At 34.3% G+C, this 23,183-nt stretch overlaps 3 protein-coding genes and 1 long non-coding RNA gene across 7 annotated transcripts; 1 reads left to right on the forward strand and 3 right to left on the reverse strand.

Moving 5' to 3' along the window:
- Nucleotides 1-674: 674 nt before the first annotated feature.
- LOC118044381 (uncharacterized) lies at nt 675-7,329 on the reverse strand. Its single transcript, XM_035052654.2, has 8 exons — nt 6,944-7,329; nt 6,271-6,480; nt 5,922-6,175; nt 4,664-4,934; nt 4,498-4,581; nt 2,500-4,391; nt 2,124-2,388; nt 675-1,241 (listed from the first exon to the last, which is right to left on the reverse strand). The coding sequence occupies exons 1-7, from the start codon at nt 7,136-7,138 to the stop codon at nt 2,163-2,165; spliced, it is 3,132 nt and encodes a 1,043-aa protein (XP_034908545.1). The 5' UTR covers nt 7,139-7,329; the 3' UTR covers nt 675-1,241; nt 2,124-2,162.
- A 3,901-nt stretch (nt 7,330-11,230) lies between these two features.
- LOC118044380 (uncharacterized) lies at nt 11,231-12,189 on the reverse strand. Its single transcript, XR_004686771.2, has 3 exons — nt 12,033-12,189; nt 11,597-11,684; nt 11,231-11,443 (listed from the first exon to the last, which is right to left on the reverse strand). It is a non-coding gene; the product is annotated as an uncharacterized lncRNA (long non-coding RNA).
- Nucleotides 12,190-14,651: 2,462 nt separating this feature from the next.
- LOC118044379 (receptor-like protein EIX2) lies at nt 14,652-19,576 on the forward strand. Of its 4 annotated transcripts, none has more exons than XM_073403719.1 (4): nt 14,658-15,921; nt 16,431-16,666; nt 16,768-19,273; nt 19,402-19,576. In XM_073403719.1, exon 3 carries the CDS (start codon nt 17,843-17,845, stop codon nt 19,235-19,237), a length of 1,395 nt encoding a protein of 464 aa, XP_073259820.1. In that variant the 5' UTR covers nt 14,658-15,921; nt 16,431-16,666; nt 16,768-17,842; the 3' UTR covers nt 19,238-19,273; nt 19,402-19,576. The 4 variants fall into 4 exon arrangements, with proteins under 4 accessions (XP_073259822.1, XP_073259820.1, XP_073259821.1 ...); XM_073403720.1 differs by having other exon boundaries at nt 16,431-16,661; XM_073403721.1 differs by having other exon boundaries at nt 14,652-15,921; nt 16,431-19,273.
- Nucleotides 19,577-19,849: 273 nt separating this feature from the next.
- On the reverse strand, nt 19,850-22,908 carry LOC118044378 (monolignol oxidoreductase AtBBE-like 15). Its single transcript, XM_035052645.2, has one exon. It carries the CDS (start codon nt 22,887-22,889, stop codon nt 21,285-21,287), a length of 1,605 nt encoding a protein of 534 aa, XP_034908536.1. The 5' UTR covers nt 22,890-22,908; the 3' UTR covers nt 19,850-21,284.
- Between the last annotated feature and the right edge of the window lie 275 nt (nt 22,909-23,183).

Here is a 23,183-nt window from a genome sequence, read left to right on the forward strand (position 1 = left end):
AAGTCTGCAAAAAACTCATTTAGGGAATAAAATTGCCTAGGAAAATCGGGTCGAAAGCAAGTTTACGACCGTTGTCAGTATAGAAAAGGGTGGAAAAGTTCAACGTAAGCCAGATTTTGTTGAGCCCGGGAGGTTGGTTAAAATTTATTTTTAAAAAATATATTATTTTTTTTATACTTTTGGATATTTTAATGGTTAATATCAAAAATAAATTTTAAAAAAAAAAAAAATATTATTTTAATAAAATACTTGTATATAAAAAATATTATATCATTTATTAGTGTTTTTTATTTGAAAAATAAAAAAAAAAACTTGATAAAAATTTATAGAAAACCTCCAACACATGTATTACAAACTCCATACAAACTTGAAAGTTTTAAAAACTAGTTTTTCAATTATCTAAATAATGAAATATTAAATTTAAATAACAAAATTTAAACTTTCCTATTTCCACTTCAATTTTATTTAAAATTGAAATATTCCTCTATTTTTAAACGATCCTTAATTTATTTTATAAGATGCCCGAGCTTATTTTGGTTTCCTTGCTACAGAATTAACTAGACTCATATTCTGCATTAAGGATTGCATTAATCTGTCGAGCACATTTAGACTTCTCTTTCCAAACATAACCAGAGAGCTATAGAGATATTTTCGAAGACATTGGTGAAATGTCCTGGAAAATAAAACTGTTCATCAACTAGCATAGTATTGACACCTAATTTCTTGTTTAATCACCAATCAGAAAATAAAATGGCACGCGCCTTCAACGTTTATACACACAAATGATCGACACACCTTTCCTCTAACTAAAAAGTTGCTGCAACCTCGGATCCCTCTTAACGTGCCTTGAATGGACCTCCTGCTCCACACCATTCCTGCAAATCCGCTACAACCAGCAATTGCATGGCCTAAAACAGAGTTGGTGAATTTGATCTAGACTTGCAGCTCCGGTTAATTGATTTCTATCCATGAAGATATGCACTTTACAAGGCAGCATAGGTAAGTCCAGTGAAATTGACCAAAAAGCACAACATTTCAGAAACTCAAGTTTTCAAGACCTTGGAAGCATATTAGCATGTTTAAAAACACCATATATTCACATCTACAAGGCAATACTATTTTAAGTTTCAACTCTTTTCCAGAAAATGTGGGTGTTGTCTGCATCGTCTACATCTAAAAGACCTGCTGTTTAAGCTCCCCTTTTCTGACATGGAGTTCAAAATCTACCGGCTCCTGCATTGCTATAAAGACAAAGAACTTGTTTTTAATTATCTAGCAAAATGTTTATGAATGAACAACAGTTGCTATGAATAATTTTCAAGGCCAGCTTCCAACAAAAATGTGCTGCATCGTAAGAATGTTGTCAACATAGAAGATAACACAAGGGTTCATCAGCCAGGATTTTCAAACACCTCATTGAATATGTATAACTGGAATGATCATTAAGCATGTAGTCGATGGTATTCTTAAACAAGATAGGTTTAAGATTTCAATACTCATTATTTTTATAAAAATGTCAGGTGAATTCCATCATCAAAGTCACTAGAATTAGAAAAAAAAAAATCAACAAATCAGAGACCTGTTAATTGTAGTTTGGTACTTGGTACTAGTTACTGAAGACTCGCTGATGACTTTAAATAAACAAGCTTTACGTATCAAGTTATCCTCCAATGTTTACAGTTGGCGTGGGTAAGTGCAAAATACAGTAATATCTACCAAATCATGAACATTAAAAAACCGGGTCTAATCCAGACAATGAACCTACTAATATTTGTCATAGTTGTAGAAGGTTGTAGAAAACACAGTTTTCAACTATAAAATCTCAAATTGAGTTAATTTATAAGCAGCATCTGTGGGTGACAGTAAAAACTTTTCATAGCAAACCATCCAAGAACTTGCAGATGATACCAGCAACATAAAAAATACAATTGACATTGATGCAAACATTAAAGGTTCAATTATGGGCAATCTAGATCAATATACCACCATGCCCAATCTAAAAAGAAAAATCAGACCACACGAGAAATCACAAAGTTGATCAATGATTTAAAACTGCAACTTAGTGCTGTGTATTCTCATGCAAGATCACAGTAATAGGGATGATTTAAGGCATTACAAGTTACCTGACTTTACTTGGAGCCATTTCCAACATTTCCCACACATTACTCCTTTAACACTTCTGAAACCTCCTTGTCTTTACCAGTATTATGGTGGGATGTCTTTTCAGAACTTTGAAGCTGCACTGATTTTTCTTGATAAGCAAAAGTGTCTGTGCTAGTTATTTCACAAGTCACTTCAGAAACTTTAATGATTTTGTCCATAATTACTACATCTGCTTCTTCAGCTGCATGCTGATCCTTACAAACAGCTTCCTGGGTTGAAGTTACACTGGAAACAGACGAATAAATAAATAATATTATTTTAAAAAAGACGCGCGAGTAACAACAAACATGTTAAGCTAGCAAATATGCAAGAAGACAGTAGAGAAAAGAGTTATACCTGTCATTAACAGTATCTTCAGGTAAAATTGCACTGGCATTTTCCTCTTGCCTCCTCCTCTTATTGCCCTGACCTTCCCCATGCTGAGAATCAACAGAATTATCTAAAGATGAATGGTCAACACGTCGTTTCCTTTCAGCCTGTGGTGCTAGATCAGAAATTGGGAATGTGAGCCTTTCATTTGCAACTTCCATGATATCATATTCAACACCGCATGATTCCTTAGAAATATCTCCTTTAGGAGGCACTTCAAGTATCACCTTTGGCTCACCATAAGCATATCTAATAGGTTGACTCTTGTCAGAAATTTGTACCGACTTGAGCTTTTTCTCACAGTATCCATTGGAAGAATCCAATTTTCCATCTGTCAAACTTGTATCTTCATGGCCAGACATCCCAGACTCCTCGCTCTTTGACGAGGGCTTCTCAGGGGAATTTTTGAAGACCAATTCAGTGCAACGCTTTATCCAAGAAAAACGAGCAGAGTTAGGGGAGGGAGCAACACTTGTTTTTGGTGTAGGAGAGTTGAGTCCACCTACATTGCTGGCAGCATCTACTTTTCCATATGAAGCCAAATCAGTATCTTGTACAGTAGTTTGTTGCTTCAAACGTCTTATTGTAGATATTTTCTGTCGGCTAGACTCCATATTGGACAGTTGCATCTCTTCCATTTCCATATCATCCAAGGCAAGTTTCAAATTATCCAATTTTTTCAGTTGCTCAATCTGAACATAAATCTCTTCTCTCTCTCCATGTAACAGTTGCCTTTGTTTCTCTAATTTCTGTGTCTGACCCTTGAGTTCCTCAATGGATTTATTCAGCATTGCCCATTCCCCATCCCTTCGCTCACGGTCCAAATTTATCTCCATTCTCTCAGCATCAAGTTTCTTCATTTCTAAAGTAACTTGTTCCAACTCTTTTTCTGCTTTTTCTCTAAGAGAATCAATATGTTGAAGCTCACTTTTCTTTTCTAGCTCAAAAGCTTTCTCTTTATCCCTTAAATAGCTTTCTATCTCTTCGCGCCTTTTATCAATACTGCTCTCTAGTTCCCTCTTCTGCATCTCAATGCCCAACAAGAAGTCTGAATGTTCCTTCTGAATCCTGTTGAACCATTCAGAGCGCTCTTGTTCCATTTTATTCATGAAATCTTCACGCTCACGATTAAGAGACTCAACATCTTTCTTATGTTGATCTCGTACTTCTTTCTTCTCTAGTCTAAGGCTATCACGCTCTTCTTTGAGCAACCTGGAAACAGCTTCTCTCTCCTCAGCTACACGTTCGGCTTCATTCCTTAGCTCTTCTCTTTTTTCATCAATCAACTCCCACTCAGTTTCAAATTTGCCCTTCTCATTTTTCAGTCTGTCTTCCTCAGCCACAAGTTCTAGTTTCTGAGCCCTAAGAGTGTCAACTTCTTCTTTCAGTTTCATCTCTAAAGCTGCATATTCATTTGTTTCACTTGTCATGGTCAGTAGTTTCTCCTTTGCACAATCAACTTGTTTCCTTTTGTCTTCCAAAGAGTCCAACGACTTCTGAAGATCTAGCTTTGTTTTGTTAATCTCTTCTCTTTCTTGCAGCAGAAGAGCTCTTCTCAATTCAATATCCTTCTCAACAACATTCAAACTTCTTTCTTTATCATCAAGAAAGTTGACCTTGTCTGTCACATCCTTTTCCTTATCTACCAAGGCTCTTGATTGAACCTCCAAGTCATGTTCCTTTTCTAGCACTAGGTCCTCCCTCTGTTTAAGATCAACCTCTCTCAGTTCCCAAGCCCGTCTCTTGGCTTCAATTTCATCTTCCACCAATTTGCGTTTCTTGTCCAGCTCTGCTTCAAATTCTGAATTCCTTGTTCTCAAAATATTCTCATGACTGGCAGTAACTTTTTGAATTTCAACCTGCATTTTGAACAACAAATTTCAAAATAATAATCCAACAAGAGAAAAATGTTTAAAGCACTCAAAATGGAAATGAATCCCAACTTTAGCAAAAGAAAAAACTCACCGATTCCTTGCTAGCAAGCTTTTCCTGGAAAACAAGTAGCTCTTGTTCTCTCTTGCTTAGTTGAGCTTCTCTCTCAATAACAGCCTATATGCACTCAAAAGAAAAGGTAGAGGTATATAAGTATAGCAATCTGACACGTCGACAATAAATTTGAGAAATCACTGACCTCCTCTCTTTGAGACAAGGAAGCTATGGTCAGCTCCAGCTTGGATTTCTCGTCATTTAGGGCTCTAAGTTCCTTCTCAATATTTTCTTTTGAGACTTCCAGCATCTTTTCAAGTTGATTTAGCTCTTGAGATTTATTGGCAACATAATCCTCCCTCTGGTTCAGCAAAGCTTGTCCATCAAGCAAACTTTCCTGCTCCTGCTGCAAAACCTTCCGTCTTTCACTCAAAGATTGTCTCTCAAGACCAATCTCCTTCTCTTTTGCATCACAACTACAAAAAGGGAAAAAAAACACACATTAACAAGCTCACAACCAAATTTCTAGAGAACAAAGCAACTGTTGGTCAAATGTTACAAAAAATATGCAATGATGCGTGCACAGTTAAGTTGCTTAAAAACTAAAAAAAAATATGTCTGTTTATCATCAAACATGGCGTTTTGCCTATTAGTTTATGTCAGGCAAACTAATCATTGACAGCCTGTTTGGAACCAATTCTGCAATAAAATTCAATTTAGTTCTACAACTAATTTGAACCAATCAAACATCAAAGTTGAATTTTGCATTTGAACCAAGCAGAGTTCATTGGAAATCAATTGTTAGCAATAAATCATTTTCCCAAGTTACTCTTGCCCATGTTTTACCCAGAATGAATAACCTCTCAAATATTTTGCAATCTGATCCCTTTTTTTCTTTTTCTTTTTAATCTCTACCACAACTTTCTGCAAAACCCAATTTGTTGTTCACCACTCAAACAACCTGCCAATTTTGCATTTCCAATTTCTATCTATATCCTGCATCTTGATAAGTGATGAAATTCAACTTATGATCACAACCAAATAAAAGAATTACACAGCCCAACTCCACAAGGAATAAAATAGCTGGCATGGTGAACTAGTGTTTCTTGAGAAAATAGCATAGCATGACCAGGTAAGAAAAAAATTGCAGATACTCAATGAAATGACCCCAAACAATGAGCCATGCATCACCGTCCCCAAACACCAAAAATCAAGACTCGTAGACATTGGTGGCTGCATTCATTGTTTACAAAAGAATTAAAGACCAGTAAAAGCCTTCGCATTCTAATGAAATATACAGATGTTTGATAACAAAGTTTTCAAATAGGTTGTTAAATGAAACCATGGAACTAAATGACATTACAAATCATCACATTGAAAATCTACAATTAAGCTAAATGCTATAGTGTCAGTTCACTGGGAAAATAAAACGGAGAGAGTAAGATGATGGTTGGAATATTTACTCAGTTTTGAAAGCTGTCATACGCCTGCTAAGATCAGCTTCACGTGCCTCAACTTCCTGGAGCTTTCTTTCTGCAGCTCGATGATACCGGCTAGCTTCTGCTTGCAAAGCTTCAGCAGCATGCAGTTTTGCCTCAGCATCTAAAAACTTTTTCTGGGCATCTTGTACCATATCACGGGCTTCAGACAACTTAGAGTCAGCTGCAACCTTGGTTTCAGCAGATTCTGCACGCATCTCATGCAATGCTTTCTCCATCTACAAAAAATCCATCAGAAAACCTTAAGATTTCTATAACAACGATTGGCACAAATTGGAAAAAAGGAAAGAAAGAAGCCCCCAAAAAATCTTACACTTGATATACACTCTTTCTCAACTCCTAAAGCCTTCTTCAAACTTTCTTCTTGTTTCCTTGCCTCATCTAAGGCAGATAAATGTGAAGCTTGATCACGCCTACGCATTAAATCAGCTGTTTCGGCTGACGATTTCATTTGATCATATTTCGAAGTCCACTCTTTTTTTTCCATTATGAGAAGCCCCATATGGTATTGAAGGTCAAACATCTACATGAAATTACACCGGTCAAAAAAACTCCACCCACTCATGTAACAAAATTAGCTACAGTAGTAACATTTAATCCACCATTAAAGCAATAATTATTACAAGCACGCTCAAACACAGAAAATTGATTCCTTCTCAAAAATATGACGCCAACTTTCTACTTCCATTATTCTTGAATCACCGATTAATTACTACTTATCCAAACCCAAAAATTTAAAAGGAAAATCATTCATCCTAGCCCAAAAAATGAAGTAATTAAGAGTAATACCACAGTTACCTGAGTTTAATAGCTATTAATTTAACTCTTCCCTAAACTACCATAACAAAAAAATAAATTAAAATACAGTCAATTTACAAATTAGGGTTTTCTCCAATTTCCTTCCTTCTTCGTAAAAAAAAGAGGAAAAAATTCAAATAAAAGCAACAATAAATTTTAAAAAAAAGATGAACAAGAAGAAAGCAAACCTCGGCTTCAAGATTTGAAATATAGGCAATAAGAGCAGCCTTATCTCTTCTTTTAACGGATTCTTCATCAAATCCAGCCTCTTTAAGTCGTTTCCAGATCTTCTCGTCAGTTAAAGGAGTCTTCAAGACTCTAGCACTTGTCGTTAACGATAAAGCCCTACCACTGCCATTGCTTGGCGTGATCGGACTCGTCATCTCCTGAGTCCGATTACTAACTCAAGGAACCCTAGAATTCAGATCCTGAAAAAGGAAGGAAAGAGTGGAGAGTGATTGAGTCACCGAGTTCGCGTGGGTCTACCTTTCTTTTCTTTACTTTTTAGTTCACCACTCCAGAGCAAAGTGGACACTGAGTTGGCGAGTCGTGGAATTATTTATGTCTTGGCGTAGTTATAGACGGGGGAGAGGAGAAGCGACGCCGTACAAGTGTTGGTGAAAGGGAGTTTTAAGCCCTTAGTGGCTTAATTTTGATTAATTAGAGAATCATGGGACTAATAATCTTGTCTTCTTGTTACCGAAGATAGAGATTGACAGTCCAATGTTTGATTTTATGACTTGTATCAAAGTCTAATCTATACTCATAGTTAGCTCATGTTTTGTATAAATATTTTTTTAAGAATGAGCAAATTATTCGAGATACTTGCGATAATTGATCTAAAATATTTCGTACCAAATAGTTTTTTGAATTTTTTAAATATTTTTGGTTATTTTTAATTTTAAAAAAATATAATTTAGTTTTATATTTTAAAACTAAAAAACCAAGATAACTGAATTAAACTCAAAAACCTTATTATAAACTAAGAACTTGGTAAAAAATAACCCACTAATCAATTTGGTATTTAGTTCATTTTTTTTAAATCCAGTTTAGTTAAAATTTTTAATCTAAATTTAAATAGTTTAAAGAGGTGTTGGAGATCAAGAAAAACTTGTTTTTCATTAAAATTTAAATTTATTTTATTTTAAATTAATTTTTTTAGTATTTTTTAAATCTTTTTGATATGATGATATCAAAAATGAGTTTTAAAAAATAAAAAATATATATTATTTTAATATTTTTCTGAGTGAAAAATATTTTAAAAAATAATTGCTATCATATTTTTAAATACCTTCTAAATTAATGAGCGCTCCCTCAAAGAAAAGGAAAAAAAGCTGCTTATTTTAATAAAAATAGTATTTATTTTTATGGTGGCATCATATTTTTTTTTAAAATATTTTAATCAAGATAGTATATTTCTAATATTTTTAAATTATTTTAATATGTTAATATTAAAAAAAAATTAAAAAAATAAAAACAATTATTTTAATATTTTTTAAATAAAAAATATTTTGAAAAACAACCATTATCATATTTTCAAATACCTTCTAAATTAATGGACGCCCCCTCATAGAAAAGAAAAGAAAAATTACTTATTTTAATTAAAATAGTGTTTGTTTTTATGTTGGCATCATATTTTTTTTTTAAATAGTTTTTTTGTATTTTTTATTTTTATATTAAAAATAAAAAAAGTTACTTTTATGTATTTACATAAAAAATCATTTTAAAAAACAATTCTTCTACACTACCAAACGCTATCTTTGACAAAAATGGTTAGATGTTCTTTATTACCAATTTATTCTTATCTCATGTCATCTCACATCAAACTAACATAATTAGATTGTTGAAAAGGTGTCCCGAAGGAAACGACTCCCTAAAAATAATTATTGCCAACATTATTTTTTCATAAAAGTCTTTCGAAAAATAAAATCTAAAATGGATTTGCATCTTACACTGTATTCTTCATGGCTTTCTTGTACAATATTTTAAATGGTAATCATGAAGCTAGTGGCGGACCGGGGAGCCCTGCAAAACTTTTTTTTTTTTTTTAGTATTTCAATATAAAATAATATAATATTTTTACGTTAAATAAATAAGTTTTTTAATAATATATCTTATCATATTAATTTTAACCTTTTCTAGCTCCGCCGATTGATTGGTTTTGTATTTTTTTTTAATATTATCCCATATTGATTTTTTACTTATTATATCACTAAATCTATTTATTTTGAAACTGTTCTCCATTAATATAGACAATAAAAAAATAAAATGATAAAATTAGGCTAATACATTCAGAAAACTACATCACCCAATATATATAGGTATATTCAATAAATTTGGGGTTTTTACATACCTTTTTCAAGTATTACTTTAATCTAGATGTTAATTTTTCAATACCCATTTGCAAGTTTATTTATCCAAAAGGCAAAGACTTTTTTAACAAAAAAGCCGCCTGAAAATTAAGCAACACAGGCCCCACATGACAAAAATGTTTTTGGCCCGCACGTTCAAATTGGAAGAGATTTGTTGTTGTATCTTGAATTCTGTTTTTTTTTTTTTTTTTTTTACAATTTTTTTTAGATTGTAATAATATATTAATATTAAAAATAAATTTAAAAATATAAAAAAATATCATTTTATATATGTTTTTTTTTAAAATAAAAAATAATCAATACTGCAATACCAAACACAAAATAAAAGACAAAAATTTAATTGCCCCATGTGGTATTTATATTATAAAGACATCCATATTAGTAATGCATTGGTTGAATGGAAATGAAGGGAATATGAATGTGAAAGGATTATTGGACTTCTTAGGATATTGATTCTGCCAGCAACAAATCAATAAAGGCACAGTTTGGAACACGGTGCGTTCTATAAAAACTTATATTTTTTTTTATAAAAAAATAATTTTTTTATATTTTAATTGTTTTGATGTGATTTCAAAACTATTTTTTAAAAAAAATATTATTTTAATGCATTTTTATATAAAATATATTTTTAAAAATAATTGTAACCACATTTCTAAATATACAATATACATTAAATTAATAGGTGAAAGGATTTCTAATTTGGATATATTTGCTATCTTGACTAAGACCAGGTTCAATCTGAAAAGGAAAATATTAATTTGATAAAATTTGATTAATTTAATTGGTTGATGTGTGATTAATTAACTTAATTAAACCCGGTTTAAATTAATAAAATAAAAATAAGATTTATTTATTTAAATAAAAAAAATTATAAATTATAAATATTATTATTTTGTTTGGTAAAACCAAAAATAGACGCGTGTGTCGATGCGCTACACATCTTCAAGATAGTGAAAATGTCTTCTGTCTACATTTGACGAGGGAATTTGTGTGTGAATAGGCTGGCTAGAGATGGATACGTCTCTAAATCATGCTAATATTTTCTTCAACGAGGATAAACTGGAAGCATATCGAAGACGTTGGTGAGAATTCGTTGAGATAACTTCACTGCCAATTCTTGGCTAGAATTTCACTATATTTGAAGCCACTTTCTGGACTCTGGCCAATGAAATCATTTCCTTCATGATTTTCAAGACATTGTACACCACCAATAATAAAAATACAACCATTACTAATAAATAAATAAGAGGTTTATCATCCTTGTAATCTTAAATTTAAGTTCTGTAATTGTTAATATGATAGTTATTAGAGACTTACATAATCATTAACTTTAGAGTTTGTGAGATTAGTTAAGGTACACGTAAGCTAGTCCAAACACTCATATTAATTATATATATACAACCACAAATTGATTTTATCTCATCTAATTTTGAAATTAAATTAATATCACAGTATCCAAAAAATTTATTATATAAAATATTATAATTCACAGTCTCTCTTAAATATTTTATCAATCACATTATTGTTGTTCAATGCTCATGATTGAAATTATATATATATATATATATATATATATATATCCAGTTTACACATAATACATATTATGTGAAGTCGAGTGAAGTTAATTAAGTGTATAGTATACTCATATTGAGTAATAATTTTACCATTAATTTTTTTAATTGTATATTAACATCATAAAAATTACTCACATGTGTAGCATTAGAATCAACTAGTTTGAAGCAATAATCTTTTGGATATTAAAATAAATCATAAGAGAAAAGCATGTCGTCACATCTACATTTTCAATATATCGGAAGTATAGATAGGTGGCTCTACAAGCACTCTAATTTGTAAAAATACTTGGAAGAATACTATGCTTTATACTTTTAATCGGGTTCATCGGAAGAAAATCTTAATACTTCAGTATTCACCATCTCACATATATATATATACACTCTCTAAGGTCTACTTTATTCCTTTAAATTAAATCACATGAATTAACTAACAATCATGTGTGTATATATAAATAAAGTTCTTTATTCCTTTATTCACCATCTAATTAGAAATAAAATTGTTGAATCCACTGTGCACTGCTAGACGAAGAAAGATCAAGAGGAGACCATATTATATATATAGTAAAATGTTCCAGGGTAATAAATAACAGAGTTCATTCACTATATTAATTATTATAACACACAACAAGCTATAATTACTCGTGCAATAAGCATAATATATGGCTCTGCTAGCTAATAAAATAGGATGGTGGGGTCGCAGCAACACTCGTCAATAAGGCAGCAACAACACAAAGCTGCAAGGCTGTAACCAGAAATTCAAGAAATATTTATGTTATGCCACTTCCAGAGACCAAGAACCAAGAGCAAGACAAGTAAAACAAGGGTTTTCTTTCTTTTCTGGGTATTCTAATCCATATAATTCAGTCAGTATTTTAACAAGTTCCAAAAGAATTACCATCCCTCGAGGAAACCAGGCTCTCTCCGAGGTGGCGGAGCAGCATAATACTGTGGAGGTGGCATCACCGGAGGTCCTTGATAATAACCTGCCAGCACAGGGAAAAGTAAAGGAGGAAACAACCATAAAACGATGATATCATAAGATCTGATAAAACGAAAACCCAAGGATAAAAAAAATTAAAAAATCCTTCAAGACAAAAGTCGATTCTCGAGCGATCCTAAAGAGAATCCCCTGTACACATAGACTGAAGAAAAAGAGGAAAACCCCATATCATAATTAAGTAGAAAAACGTAGCTTGCATCTTTGAAAGGAATGTCAGAAGAGAAAGCAGCAGCAGCAGCAGCAGCAGCAGCAGCAGATAGATTATAAAGATGAGAAGCAGCAGCAGCAGCAAGCAGATGAGATTATAAAGATGAGAAAGATGGATGATTACCTTGAGCAGGGTATGGATAAGCATACTTGGGATCACTCATCTCTGCCCAGACTCTCCAGTCTCAAGAATTTCAGATGTGAAGATTGAAGGAGGTGCAGTAGTGCTTTTAGCTGCAGGGGACCTGATTTAGGAAACATGTCAGAAGAGTCATTTCTTGCTTTGCTTTTGTATCAATCAAGGTAACTGTCACAATAATTGTTTTTTGATGAATGATTTTGTTTTTTAAAATTTATTTTTAATGATATTATATTAAAAGAAAATTAAGATAAAATATTTTTTTAATGCAAAAATTAACGCAACCTAACCCACTGTTAGCATCACACATCAAGTACCTTCTACATTGTTCCGGGGTGGATATTATATTATTTTCGTTTACCTAAAAGTTATTCTCTCTCATGTGATAAACTTTTCTTAATTTTTTTTTTATTTTTTTGTGATTGGGCAATCCTGTTTGTCATTCTCTGAAAATGACTGGGAGTTTCTCAATGTAAATTGTGCTGTGACGTCGAAGCTTAAGGTGGTATCTGGTGTATTATAATAAAAGTTTTTTTTAAATATATATTTTTAAAAAAATATATAAAAATAATATTTTTCATTTTAAAAAATATTGTTAATTTTAACATATAAAAAAATTTAAAAACATTAAAAAAATTACTTTTTTAAATTTTTTTTTTATAAAATACAGTTTTGAACAACAAAAACAAAAAACCTCTCAGATTGCTTACCATGTTTTTTTTTCCTTTGTAATTACAAATAAGCTGTTTCAACTTTTTTTTTTTTAAATAAACAACATATTGATATTAATTAATATGCAGTCCATCCATCATAATTATTTATATATTTATATTATGTGAACGAAAGTTTAGATGCTCAAAGCGATAGAGAAAGAGGAAAAAAAGTCAAGAAAGGTCTTTTCAATTTCTTAATTTATGTATTTTGACGTGTCATTTTTATAACCTGTGTAAATAAAGTTGAACTGTAGGATATATTTTTGTTGGTTTTTATGTTTTAAAAATATTTTAAAAATATTTTAATTTTTTTACTTCAAATTAATATTTTTCTGATGTTTTTAGATCATTTTAATGCTCTGATATCAAAAATAAATTTTTTTAAAAATATTATTTTTATATATTTTTAAATAAAAAACACTTTAAAAAACAATCGTAGTTATGAACACCAAAATCACACATGCAATCCTAATCTTATTTTTGTTTGTCAAATATAAAGCAGTAAATGAAAAGGATTTTTAAGAATAGAATATAATTGTAGTTTAAAAGATTTTTTATTTATAAATATATTTAAATAATACTTTTTTATTTTTTTAAATTATTTTTAAAATTATCAAACCAAAATGACATGCAAATATAAATAATGTAATATGAAGGTGTTAACAGGAAGTGTTAGTATTGACAAGAAACAGGAATTAACAATATACTAAAAAGGTTTAGTGCCCTTCTTAATGTTTACTTAGACTCAAAGCACTTATAAATTGGAGTAGTGTAATGGTAGCCCGGCCTTTTCCATAAAGAGTTGTAAAGGTAGTGGAGGAGGGGTGTAGTTGTCTTTTTTATTGGGATGCATTTGATATTAAATAAATGATTGAGGAGAAAATTATCACTATGAGTTTTGGTGGGGCTGCCCTAAGTGTTAGTCAAGCTCGCACCCCTGCGCGAGGACACCTCATGCTTGGGTTGACTTGCCCTTGCGCTGGCTCAGACCCGAGCGACACATGGCGCTAAGGCTGGTTTGCCTTGCCCTGGGCGTGAGCCATGCCCACGCCTCCACATAGGGACACCTGGCGCTGGGACTGCCTTGCCTAGGGCACACTACTGGACTCGTGCGCCACATGGCGAGACCTAGACGAGTATTAATGCTTTAAATTATACTAAAAATAAAAAATATTTATACCGCAAATAATAATTTTTTTAATATTAATGCTTTGAACTATAATAGAAATAGTAATATTTATAACACAAATAATAGTATTTTTAATATTAACACCTTCAATTATAATAAAAATGATAATATGTATGGCATAAATAATAATAATAATAATAATAATTTTTAATCAACTATATGATTTTTCTTTGGTGGTAATAACATGTTGAACCTGAACGCGTCCACACATAACCCCACATGAGGTCCGGACGTGACTGCGGTCAACCACAAGTTGAACCTGGAAGCATCCCCTCTCATTCTCATGTTGGATTCGAATGCGTCTACGCCTAACTCCAACTCCATGTTGAACCTAAATGCGTCAACACCCATCGCCATATTGGACCTGAATGCCAAATTCTAAGCTAGTTTTCCTAATATTAATTTATGTTATAAATATTATTATTTCTCTTATAATTTAAAATGTTCATATAATAAATATTATTATTTTTATTATAATTAATAGTATGAATATTAAAAATATTATTATTTGTGTTATAAATCTTATTATTTTTATTATAATTAATATTATTAATAAAATAATTAATAAATTTGAAAAATATTATTATCAATATTAAAAAATATTATTTTTTATATTATAAATTTTTATAAAAATAAAAAATAAACCCATCACGTAGCACGAGTATCCGACTGTGACAAATAGGATATGTGAATTAGGTAGTGACTAGGAGGAGGCTAGAGGTGGTGGTGTCTAGAAGGTGTTGACCAGGAGGAGGCGTGAATGGCCAGGAGAATAATGCGTGGAGGAGGGGAAGAGCAACGCAGCTCTTGGCCTTGTGTGATAAAAAAGTAGCCATTGGCTAAGAAGAGTGACTTCCCTGGAACTCATCGCCTTGCCTTGAGGTGTGTGCCTAAGAATCTGCGGGGTGTTGAGCTGAGCTCAGAAGGCATGGTGGCCGGCCGGCTTTAGGCTTGGCCTGAATGGTCTGAATGGAGGAGTCCGTTCCGGTCTAGTTTGAACTTCTTGCATGTCAAGCCGTTCAAGCCTAGCCTGAAACGTCAGGAGGGCAAGCTGTTCGGTCTAGGCCTGAACGGCTTGAAGGGCACGTTGTTCAGGCCTGGCGTGAATAGTCTGGAATTTTTTATGTTGCACAAACAATAATTTAATTTAAATTCTTGAATTTATGGATGAAGGTATAGGTTTTTTGTTAATTTAGATTTCATTTTTAAAACTTGATCTAATAAAATGAAAAGGGGGTCAGATAGGGAACATGCCGGGTGAAAAAAGTTCTTCATCAGATCCGATCTGACCAGGTTAGAGGCAAAAGTGAAGGATGAATTTAGATATTCCAAATTTTCAAGTCAAAAGTAGAGCAAAATCCTGTTCCAATTCGATCCATTGAAACCCCTGATGTTGTATATATATCAAAAATATATCAAAAATTATACTATATATTATAATACAGAATTCAAAACAAAACGTCAAAATTAACCGATATCAAGCTTTTCATACTACTTGAAAATCTGGAATTACTTCCAGAACGGGCACGAAGTGAAATAAAACAAGGTTTTTTCTTGCCTTTGGTTTTACAAGATCGGAGATATTGCACCAAGGTAAGTAAATAATAAAAAAAGAATTTCTCTATCCGATGTCCCATTTTCTCAAATTTAACAGCAGCAACAATGCCACTGCCACCAGCTTTGGCGGTCGAACAAGCATGTATCCGACGACAAGTGGACCGATAAGCAGATCTCCGATGACACGAAACCTGTTTATATTCCTCTCCTATTGGTTCCTCGGTTAGCATCTTTTAGGTGTCGTTGCTATGATTGCCTTGTTGGTATGCTGAATTGGCTTGGGTTTTGAAGCTTGTTTCTGGGTTTTGGGTTTGGAAGCTTGTTACTGGGTTTGGATTTTGATACTGCTACTTGTTTGAGAGAATGTGTCTGTTACACACCATCTCTAAGAGAGTTCAAATTCTTGCAATTGCACGTAAGTTGTTTTTTTTTTTTCCACAATGATTTCTCTGAAAGTTCATAGCTTTGTTTGTTTTGTTTAGTTTGGATCTCCTTCCATATAACAAAATTATGTATTGATGCACTAATAGAGGTGGGGGGCTACTAGGCTGTGCTGGCGATGAATATGATCATGAGAGGAGTTGATTGTCTTATAATTTGTAGATTAATGGATTAGAATTAAAATTTGGTTTCGTTAGAGTCACTAAACAATAAATGGCCTTGTGCTGGAAGTTTTTTATGGTGGGGTGTGACAAAATCCAACTTCTACCTCACTCCAGACTTGATGAGTCAACCTTTCCAAGTCAACTTGGTCTTTTTTTTTTAAAGGTCCTGATTTCCCAGAAGCCAGAACTAAAAGAACCCAACAAAGCTTTCAAGCTTCATTTTTTATTTTGATCATAGTGATAATAATGCACAAAAAATATGTTCCACTTATTGTGCTTGTATTGTTGCACATAAACCCTCTTGCTGAATTCATTACAGGGGCAAGAGGTGCAAAGTTTAGGTGCATAGAGAGGGAGAGACGAGCACTTCTTCAGTTCAAAGAAGACCTTATTGATGATTATGGTGTTCTTTCTTCTTGGGGGGGCAAAGAAGAGAAAAGAGATTGCTGCAAATGGAGAGGAGTTGGCTGTGACAACATAACTGGTCATGTTACTTTGCTTGATCTCCATTCCTCACCTGTGGACGAGTATCGTGTTACGCCTCTAGTAGGTAAGGTTAGTGATTCATTACTTGAGTTACAGTATCTGAATTACTTGGACCTGAGTTTGAATAATTTTGATGAGAGTATGACGGATTTTATTGGCTCCTTAACCAGCCTGAGATACTTGAACCTCTCCTACAACTTTTTCACTGAAACTATTCCCTTTCAGCTTGCGAACCTCTCAAGATTGCAGTCTCTTGATCTTAGCTATAGTTTTGATGGCAGTGTAGAAAATCTTGACTGGCTTTCTCATCTTTCTTCTCTGGAGCGTCTTGATTTAAGTGGTTCCAACCTCAGTAAGGTAAATGACTGGCTGCAAGTGATTACAAACCTCCCGCGCCTAAAAGAACTGCGATTGAATCAGTGTAGTCTTCCAGATATAATTCCTTCACCTCCTTTTGTCAACTCTTCTAAATTTCTTGCTGTCCTTCATCTCTCTAAGAACAATCTTTCTTCTGCGATATACCCCTGGCTGTACAACTTTAATAAAAGCCTGGTTGACCTTGACCTTTCTGGTAACCAGTTAAAAGGTTCGATTCCAGATGCATTCAGAAACATGAGTGCTCTCACAAATCTTGTTCTTTCCGGTAATCAGCTTGAAGGTGGCATTCCAAGATCTCTTGGGGAGATGTGCAGCTTGCATGTGCTAGATTTGTGCCACAACCATATCACTGAGGACCTTTCGGATCTCGTGCAGAACTTGTACGGACCCACAGAGAGCTCACTGGAGATTTTGAGATTATGTCAGAATCAACTTAATGGTTCATTGCCTGATATTGCTAGATTTTCTTCCTTGAGAGAATTGGATATCTCATATAATCTACTCAATGGGCGTATACCTGAAAGTATTGGATTCCTTTCCAAGCTTGAGCATTTTGATGTTTCTTTTAATTCTTTTTAAGGTGTGGTGTCTGGAGAACATTTTTCTAACCTCTCCAAGTTACAGAGCGTGGATTTGTCTTATAATTCCTTAGTTTTGAGATTCAAATCTGATTGGAACCCCACTTTTCAATTGAACACCATTCGTCTTAGTTCATGCAACTTGGGGCCTTCTTTCCCACAATGGCTTCGAACTCAGAGAAATGTCCATTTGCTTGATATCTCCAGTGCTAAAATTTCAGATAAAATCCCTGATTGGTTTTGGAACCTGTTGCCTAACTTGGCTTTCTTAAATCTATCTCACAACTTGATGAGTGGAACGCTTCCAGATTTATTGTCAGTTGATGTGGTTGATGGTACATTCCCTGGGTTTGATTTGAGTTTTAATCAGTTTGAGGGTCTACTGCCAGCTTTTCCTTCTAAGACATCCTCATTGATTCTTTCAAACAATTTATTTTCAGGGCCAATTTCTCATATATGCAATATTGCTGGTGAGATATTGAGCTTCCTTGATCTGTCAAACAATCTGTTGTCTGGACAACTTCCAAATTGTTTCATGAATAGGAAGAGACTGGTTGTTCTGAATCTGGCTAACAACAGCTTGTCAGGCAAAATTCCAAGCTCTGTCGGATCATTGTTTCTCCTTCAAACATTGGATTTACACAACAATAAACTCTACGGAGAATTGCCTGTCTCTTTAAAAAACTGTAGCATGTTGAAATTTTTGAACCTTGGTGAAAATAGATTATCCGGAGAAATACCAGCTTGGATAGGAGAAAGCCTCTCATATTTGATGTTCCTTTCCCTTCAATCTAATGAATTCATTGGAAGCATCCCGCCACATATTTGTCAGCTAAGAAATATTAGGATCTTGGACCTCTCCCTAAACAATATCACTGGAGCCATACCAGAGTGTCTCAACAATCTAACTGCTATGGTTCTAAGAGGGGAAGCAGAAACTGTCATTGACAATCTTTACTTGACAAAGAAACGTGGAGCAGTTTTTTCTGGAGGCTACTATATCAATAGGGCATGGATTGGATGGAAAGGAAGAGATTATGAGTATGAGAGAACTCTTGGACTGTTGCGTGTCATTGATTTTTCAGGCAACAATTTATCTGGAGAAATTCCAGAGGAAATAACTGGCCTGCTTGAGTTGGTTGCGCTGAACTTGTCAGGAAATAATTTAACTGGAGTAATCCCTCAAAAGATTGGTCAGTTGAAATTGTTAGAATCTCTTGATTTGTCAAGAAATCATTTCTATGGTGCAATTCCACTCACAATGGCTTTTCTAAATTTTTTAAGTTGCTTGAATGTCTCCTACAATAATTTGTCTGGGAAAATTCCATCGAGCACTCAGCTTCAAAGCTTTAATGCATCAGCGTTTACAGGCAATCCTGCACTGTGTGGTCTACCAGTCACCCAGAAATGCCGTGAAGATGCTGATGTGCCTCAAAGTCCAGTGACGAATGATGTAATCCAAGACAATAAAAAAACTGTGTATGAGTTCAATATGTGGTTTTATATTGGCATGGAAAATGGTTTTTTTGTATTTTTTTTTGGATTTTCGGGTGCATTGCTGCTCAAGCATTCTTGGAGACATGGCTATTTCCAGTTTTTGGATGAATCATTGGAATTCCTCTGCTTGATACTGAGAGCGCATAAGGCAAAACAAAAAAGGCTACACCCAAACTCTTGCAGTTAGGTTTGAGAGACAGTCTTTAGACATTGTGCTTACAAGGTAACATGTTTATTCTTCTTTTTGGTTATCCAGAATTGGCTTTGGTTCAAATTGTTCATAATTAAGTGGAAAAAAAATAATATTACAGACTTATAATTTGTTTATTAATACTGTGTTTCTGGTACCAGGATTCTCTGCTGCCCCAGAATCATGGTTCTTTCGCTTGTGGAGAAGTCTTCATCATTGTTTGTGTAGCTTGTTGCTGTATTCATAGTTTGGTAAATCACAATTCTTCGAATCATCTGTATTTACTCGAAGCATCAAATTTTTTCTCTCTGCTTCAAGGTTGAACATGTTTTGATGTGTTAAGCCTGTAGTCGGTAGATTAATTTAATGCTGTTGCTGGTCTTTTAATGAAAGTGGAAGGATGCTCAAGTGATTTATGCTGAATGAACCTCAACATTTTGAGATGATCTTCTCCGTCATGTTCTATGAATTCTTTTCTAAACATTGCCGCATTACATTTTATGTTCTGGTAGCTATATCTAATAAATGCATGGTAGTCTTTTATTGGGATGGACACATGAACTGGCAAAGTTCTGTGGCTTATGGCCTGAAATAATAACACTGATTAAAAAAGGTAATAAATAATTTCTTGAAGCAAACCTCGATGAAAAAAAGTTCAGAGATTAAACAAGAGAATGGACTTTGGTAATGATGGAGAGATCAATTGCTGAGCAGCTATAGGAACAAAGCCAGGATTTGAGTGAATTGATAAATTCATTGTGCATTGTGTTTTGAGCCCGATCCCTGATAATCTGAACTCTTTCCAAGTGATCCTGTCTGCCTGTGCTTGTAACTTTAGGCCTATGACATTTTTGAATGCGATCATATGTTGTGGATATCTTCAGCCTTCTGCATTTACAAGGCTGTCTTGCAACAAGTTGTCAAGTGAAATTTCAAATTCCAAGGGATCATTGATGCAGCTTGAGCATTGAATTTATGAAACAACAGCCTCCATGGAGTTTCATGGAATCTCAGTATGTTGAAATATTGGAACTAAGTTGGAATAAATTATCTGGGCTCTGGAGAAATCCCAGCTTGGATCGATGAAAGCCCGTCAGTCACGATATTTCTTTCCCTGCAATTTAATTCCTTCTATGGAAGCACACCCCACAGCACCCGTGCAAACCGACATCAATTCAGGTATTGGACCTCTCATTGAATTCTTCTCCGAAATCACACCAAACTGCCTCGAGAACTTTAGTTTCAGGCTTCAGAAAGGGTAATCAAATGATAAGAGTTGTAGTACGTACATCACTTCAATAATTTCCGTCGCCAACCAATCTAGGAAGCCTCGATTTGATGGAGAGGAAGAGGGTTCGAGCGTGACCAGATCCCCCGTCGGCCGCTGATTGTTGATCTGGCTGGAAACAATTAAATGGGAGAAATTCCTGAATACATAATGAGTCATTTAGACCTGGTTGTGCGAGCCTAGTGACGAACAATTTGACCGGATTAATCACTCCAATGAAACAGTTGCGATCACTTGAGTTCTCAGGAAATCAATCATCCGGCATAATTCCAGCCACCAAGCCTGATCTAACATTTGTGGGTTACTCGGCCTTCTCCTGAAATAACTTGTCAGAGAGAATTCCATCAAGCACCCAGCTTCACAGATTTGATGCATCTGCTGTTGCTGGTAATTCTGCACTATGAGAGCTCCTGGTCACACAGAAATGTACTGGAGATAATACACTTCTGAGTCTACCATCTGATGCATGCCCACAATCCAGAGAATGAAGAAAATAAATATTTGCTTGTTGTCTAACAATCTATTGGTTGAATAAATTTATTTATTTTTAACCGAGGATGCATGTGACTCGAAATATTTTATGCCTGAAGAAGTTTATCACATTATAAGAGGGAATGGCCAGTTTATTACACCATTCTTTTACAATAATATTGTAACCCTGATGAACTCAATTTCTTCTTAATTTTAATCTAGGACACAGGACTAGTGAAGACACCTAGAAAGATATCTAAAGAATCTTTCTCCAGCCAAACAGTTTCATTTCCTCATGGTACAAGGATGAGGTGGGATGCTCTGTTCATACCTGAAGAAGTTTGCTGGATCAACTCTGGTCTTCACCTTTACCAATCTGTTGAAGTTACCCTTGAAGTACTTGGCTCCCCAAACCCTTGCTTCTTCGATGCTTGTGTTAGCCTTCTCGTTCATGCCCAGATCAATGTCCCTGTGATTGAGGTATGCTTCCCTTGGATTCTTGGAAACATAAGGTGTCATGTACTCATAAACCTTCCGAGCCCAATCAATTTGAGTTGCACTCTCCGAGGGATCATTCCAGTTGGTCGCATACTCAAGCATGAACAAGTTACCCTTTCTATGAGGGAAAGGAATCTCAGATTTTGAAATTTTATCCATCATTCCACCATAAGGAATTAGTAAGGTAGCAAGCTTATCTTCTTGGAAGAAAATTTTCCATAATCCTTCGAGTGCGGTTTCGGATATGGGACTTTGGGCAAAGTCTGACTTGCTTTTGGTGTAAGCCGGGAATAAATTCTTCTTCTTAAGTAAAACTTCAGGAGTTGAGTTGGTGGGGAAGAAAGCTTCATAAAGAACTGAACCGATCCAGTCCATTTCAATACAATCCTTCCTTGCTAAACCCAATTCAGGGAAACTTTTTTGCATCACTTCGAGGAGTCTGCTGGTATCACCAAGAAACAAGCCACTATAGATAGTTCTTAAAGTTTTTTTACCTGTGTCACTAGCAATAGCTGGTCTTATGCCTACGACTAGGTAAAGATCCACATCAAATTTACTAGCAACTTGTTGCCATCTATAGAGGAGCTTAGTAGCTCCTTGTTCCAAGAACCTGAAAACCCTAAAAACTGTCACGGTTAATGGTACAGGAACCAGTTTTACTTTCCAGGCAGTAATGATTCCAAAGCTGGCTCCTCCACCTCCTCTGATTGCCCAAAAAAGATCTTCTCCCATGGCTTTCCGGTCAAGGAGTCTTCCCTGAACATCAACTATACGAGCATCAATGACATTGTCTGCAGAAAGGCCATATTTTCTAAACAAAGGGCCATATCCACCTCCTGAAAGGTGCCCACCAAGACCCACACTGGGACAAGCACCAGCTGGGAAGCCAAGATTTTTACTTTTCTCTGAAATCCTATAGTGAAGTTCACCAACTGTAGCACCTGCTTGAGCCCACGCACTCTTACGCTTGATGTCAACGCTAATGGAACGAAGCTTGCCCAGGTCTACCACAATGAAAGGTGTATCAATCACGGAGGTGTAAGAGAGTCCTTCAAAGTCATGGCCTCCACTGCGAACTCTAATCTGAACTCCAAGCTGTTTTGAGCAAACAACAGCAGTTTGAACATGGGATTCTTGCAACGGTGTGAAAATAAACTCAGGTTTCGGCACTGACGGCAATGCGAACCTGAGATTTTGAGCAGTGAATAGCAAGACATTAGTGAATGAAGAGTTGTCTGGAGTGTACAAGATAGTGGAGAAATGAAAGGAGGATTCAGAATTTAGTGAGAGACATTTAAGAAATTTATCCTGAATTGGAAGGGAAACTATAAAGAAAGGAAATGAAAGGAGAATTACAAGCACTGAAACAATGGAAGAATCCGATCGAAGCATTTTGCCTCTGTTTTTTTTTTTTTTTCAGAATTTGATAGAGAGCTATTAATTGCGGATGCATCTACTCCTAAAGTCAACTTCACACATTAGTTTTTGGTTTTGTTTTAAAAACTGGATTGGGCAGTGGATTTAGTAACTGTTTAGAACGCGGTTGAAATTATATTTTTAAAAAATTTAAAATTTTTTTTTATTAAAATTTAATATAATTTATAGGTTTTGAATCATTTTAATATGCTGATATCAAAAATAATTTTTAAAAAATAAAAAAAATATCATTGATATGCATTTTGATAT

Source organism: Populus alba, chromosome 12 (genome assembly GCF_005239225.2).
Source record: "Populus alba chromosome 12, ASM523922v2, whole genome shotgun sequence".
Classification (NCBI taxonomy): domain Eukaryota; kingdom Viridiplantae; phylum Streptophyta; class Magnoliopsida; order Malpighiales; family Salicaceae; genus Populus; species Populus alba.

What these genes read in the sequence shown, in the direction of transcription:
- LOC118044381 (XM_035052654.2), bottom strand. Translation starts at nt 7,138, where the DNA reads ATGACGAGTCCGATCACGCCAAGCAATGGCAGTGGTAGGGCTTTATCG. An exon ending in TTTCAAATCTTGAAGCCGAG is followed by an intron (nt 6,481 to 6,943) that starts GTTTGCTTTCTT and finishes AATTTCATGTAG; the next exon opens with ATGTTTGACCTTCAATACCA. An exon ending in ATGACAGCTTTCAAAACTGA is followed by an intron (nt 4,935 to 5,921) that starts GTAAATATTCCA and finishes CCCTTTTTGTAG; the next exon opens with TTGTGATGCAAAAGAGAAGG.
- LOC118044379 (XM_035052653.2), top strand. Translation starts at nt 17,843, where the DNA reads ATGAGTGGAACGCTTCCAGATTTATTGTCAGTTGATGTGGTTGATGGT.
- LOC118044378 (XM_035052645.2), bottom strand. Translation starts at nt 22,889, where the DNA reads ATGCTTCGATCGGATTCTTCCATTGTTTCAGTGCTTGTAATTCTCCTT.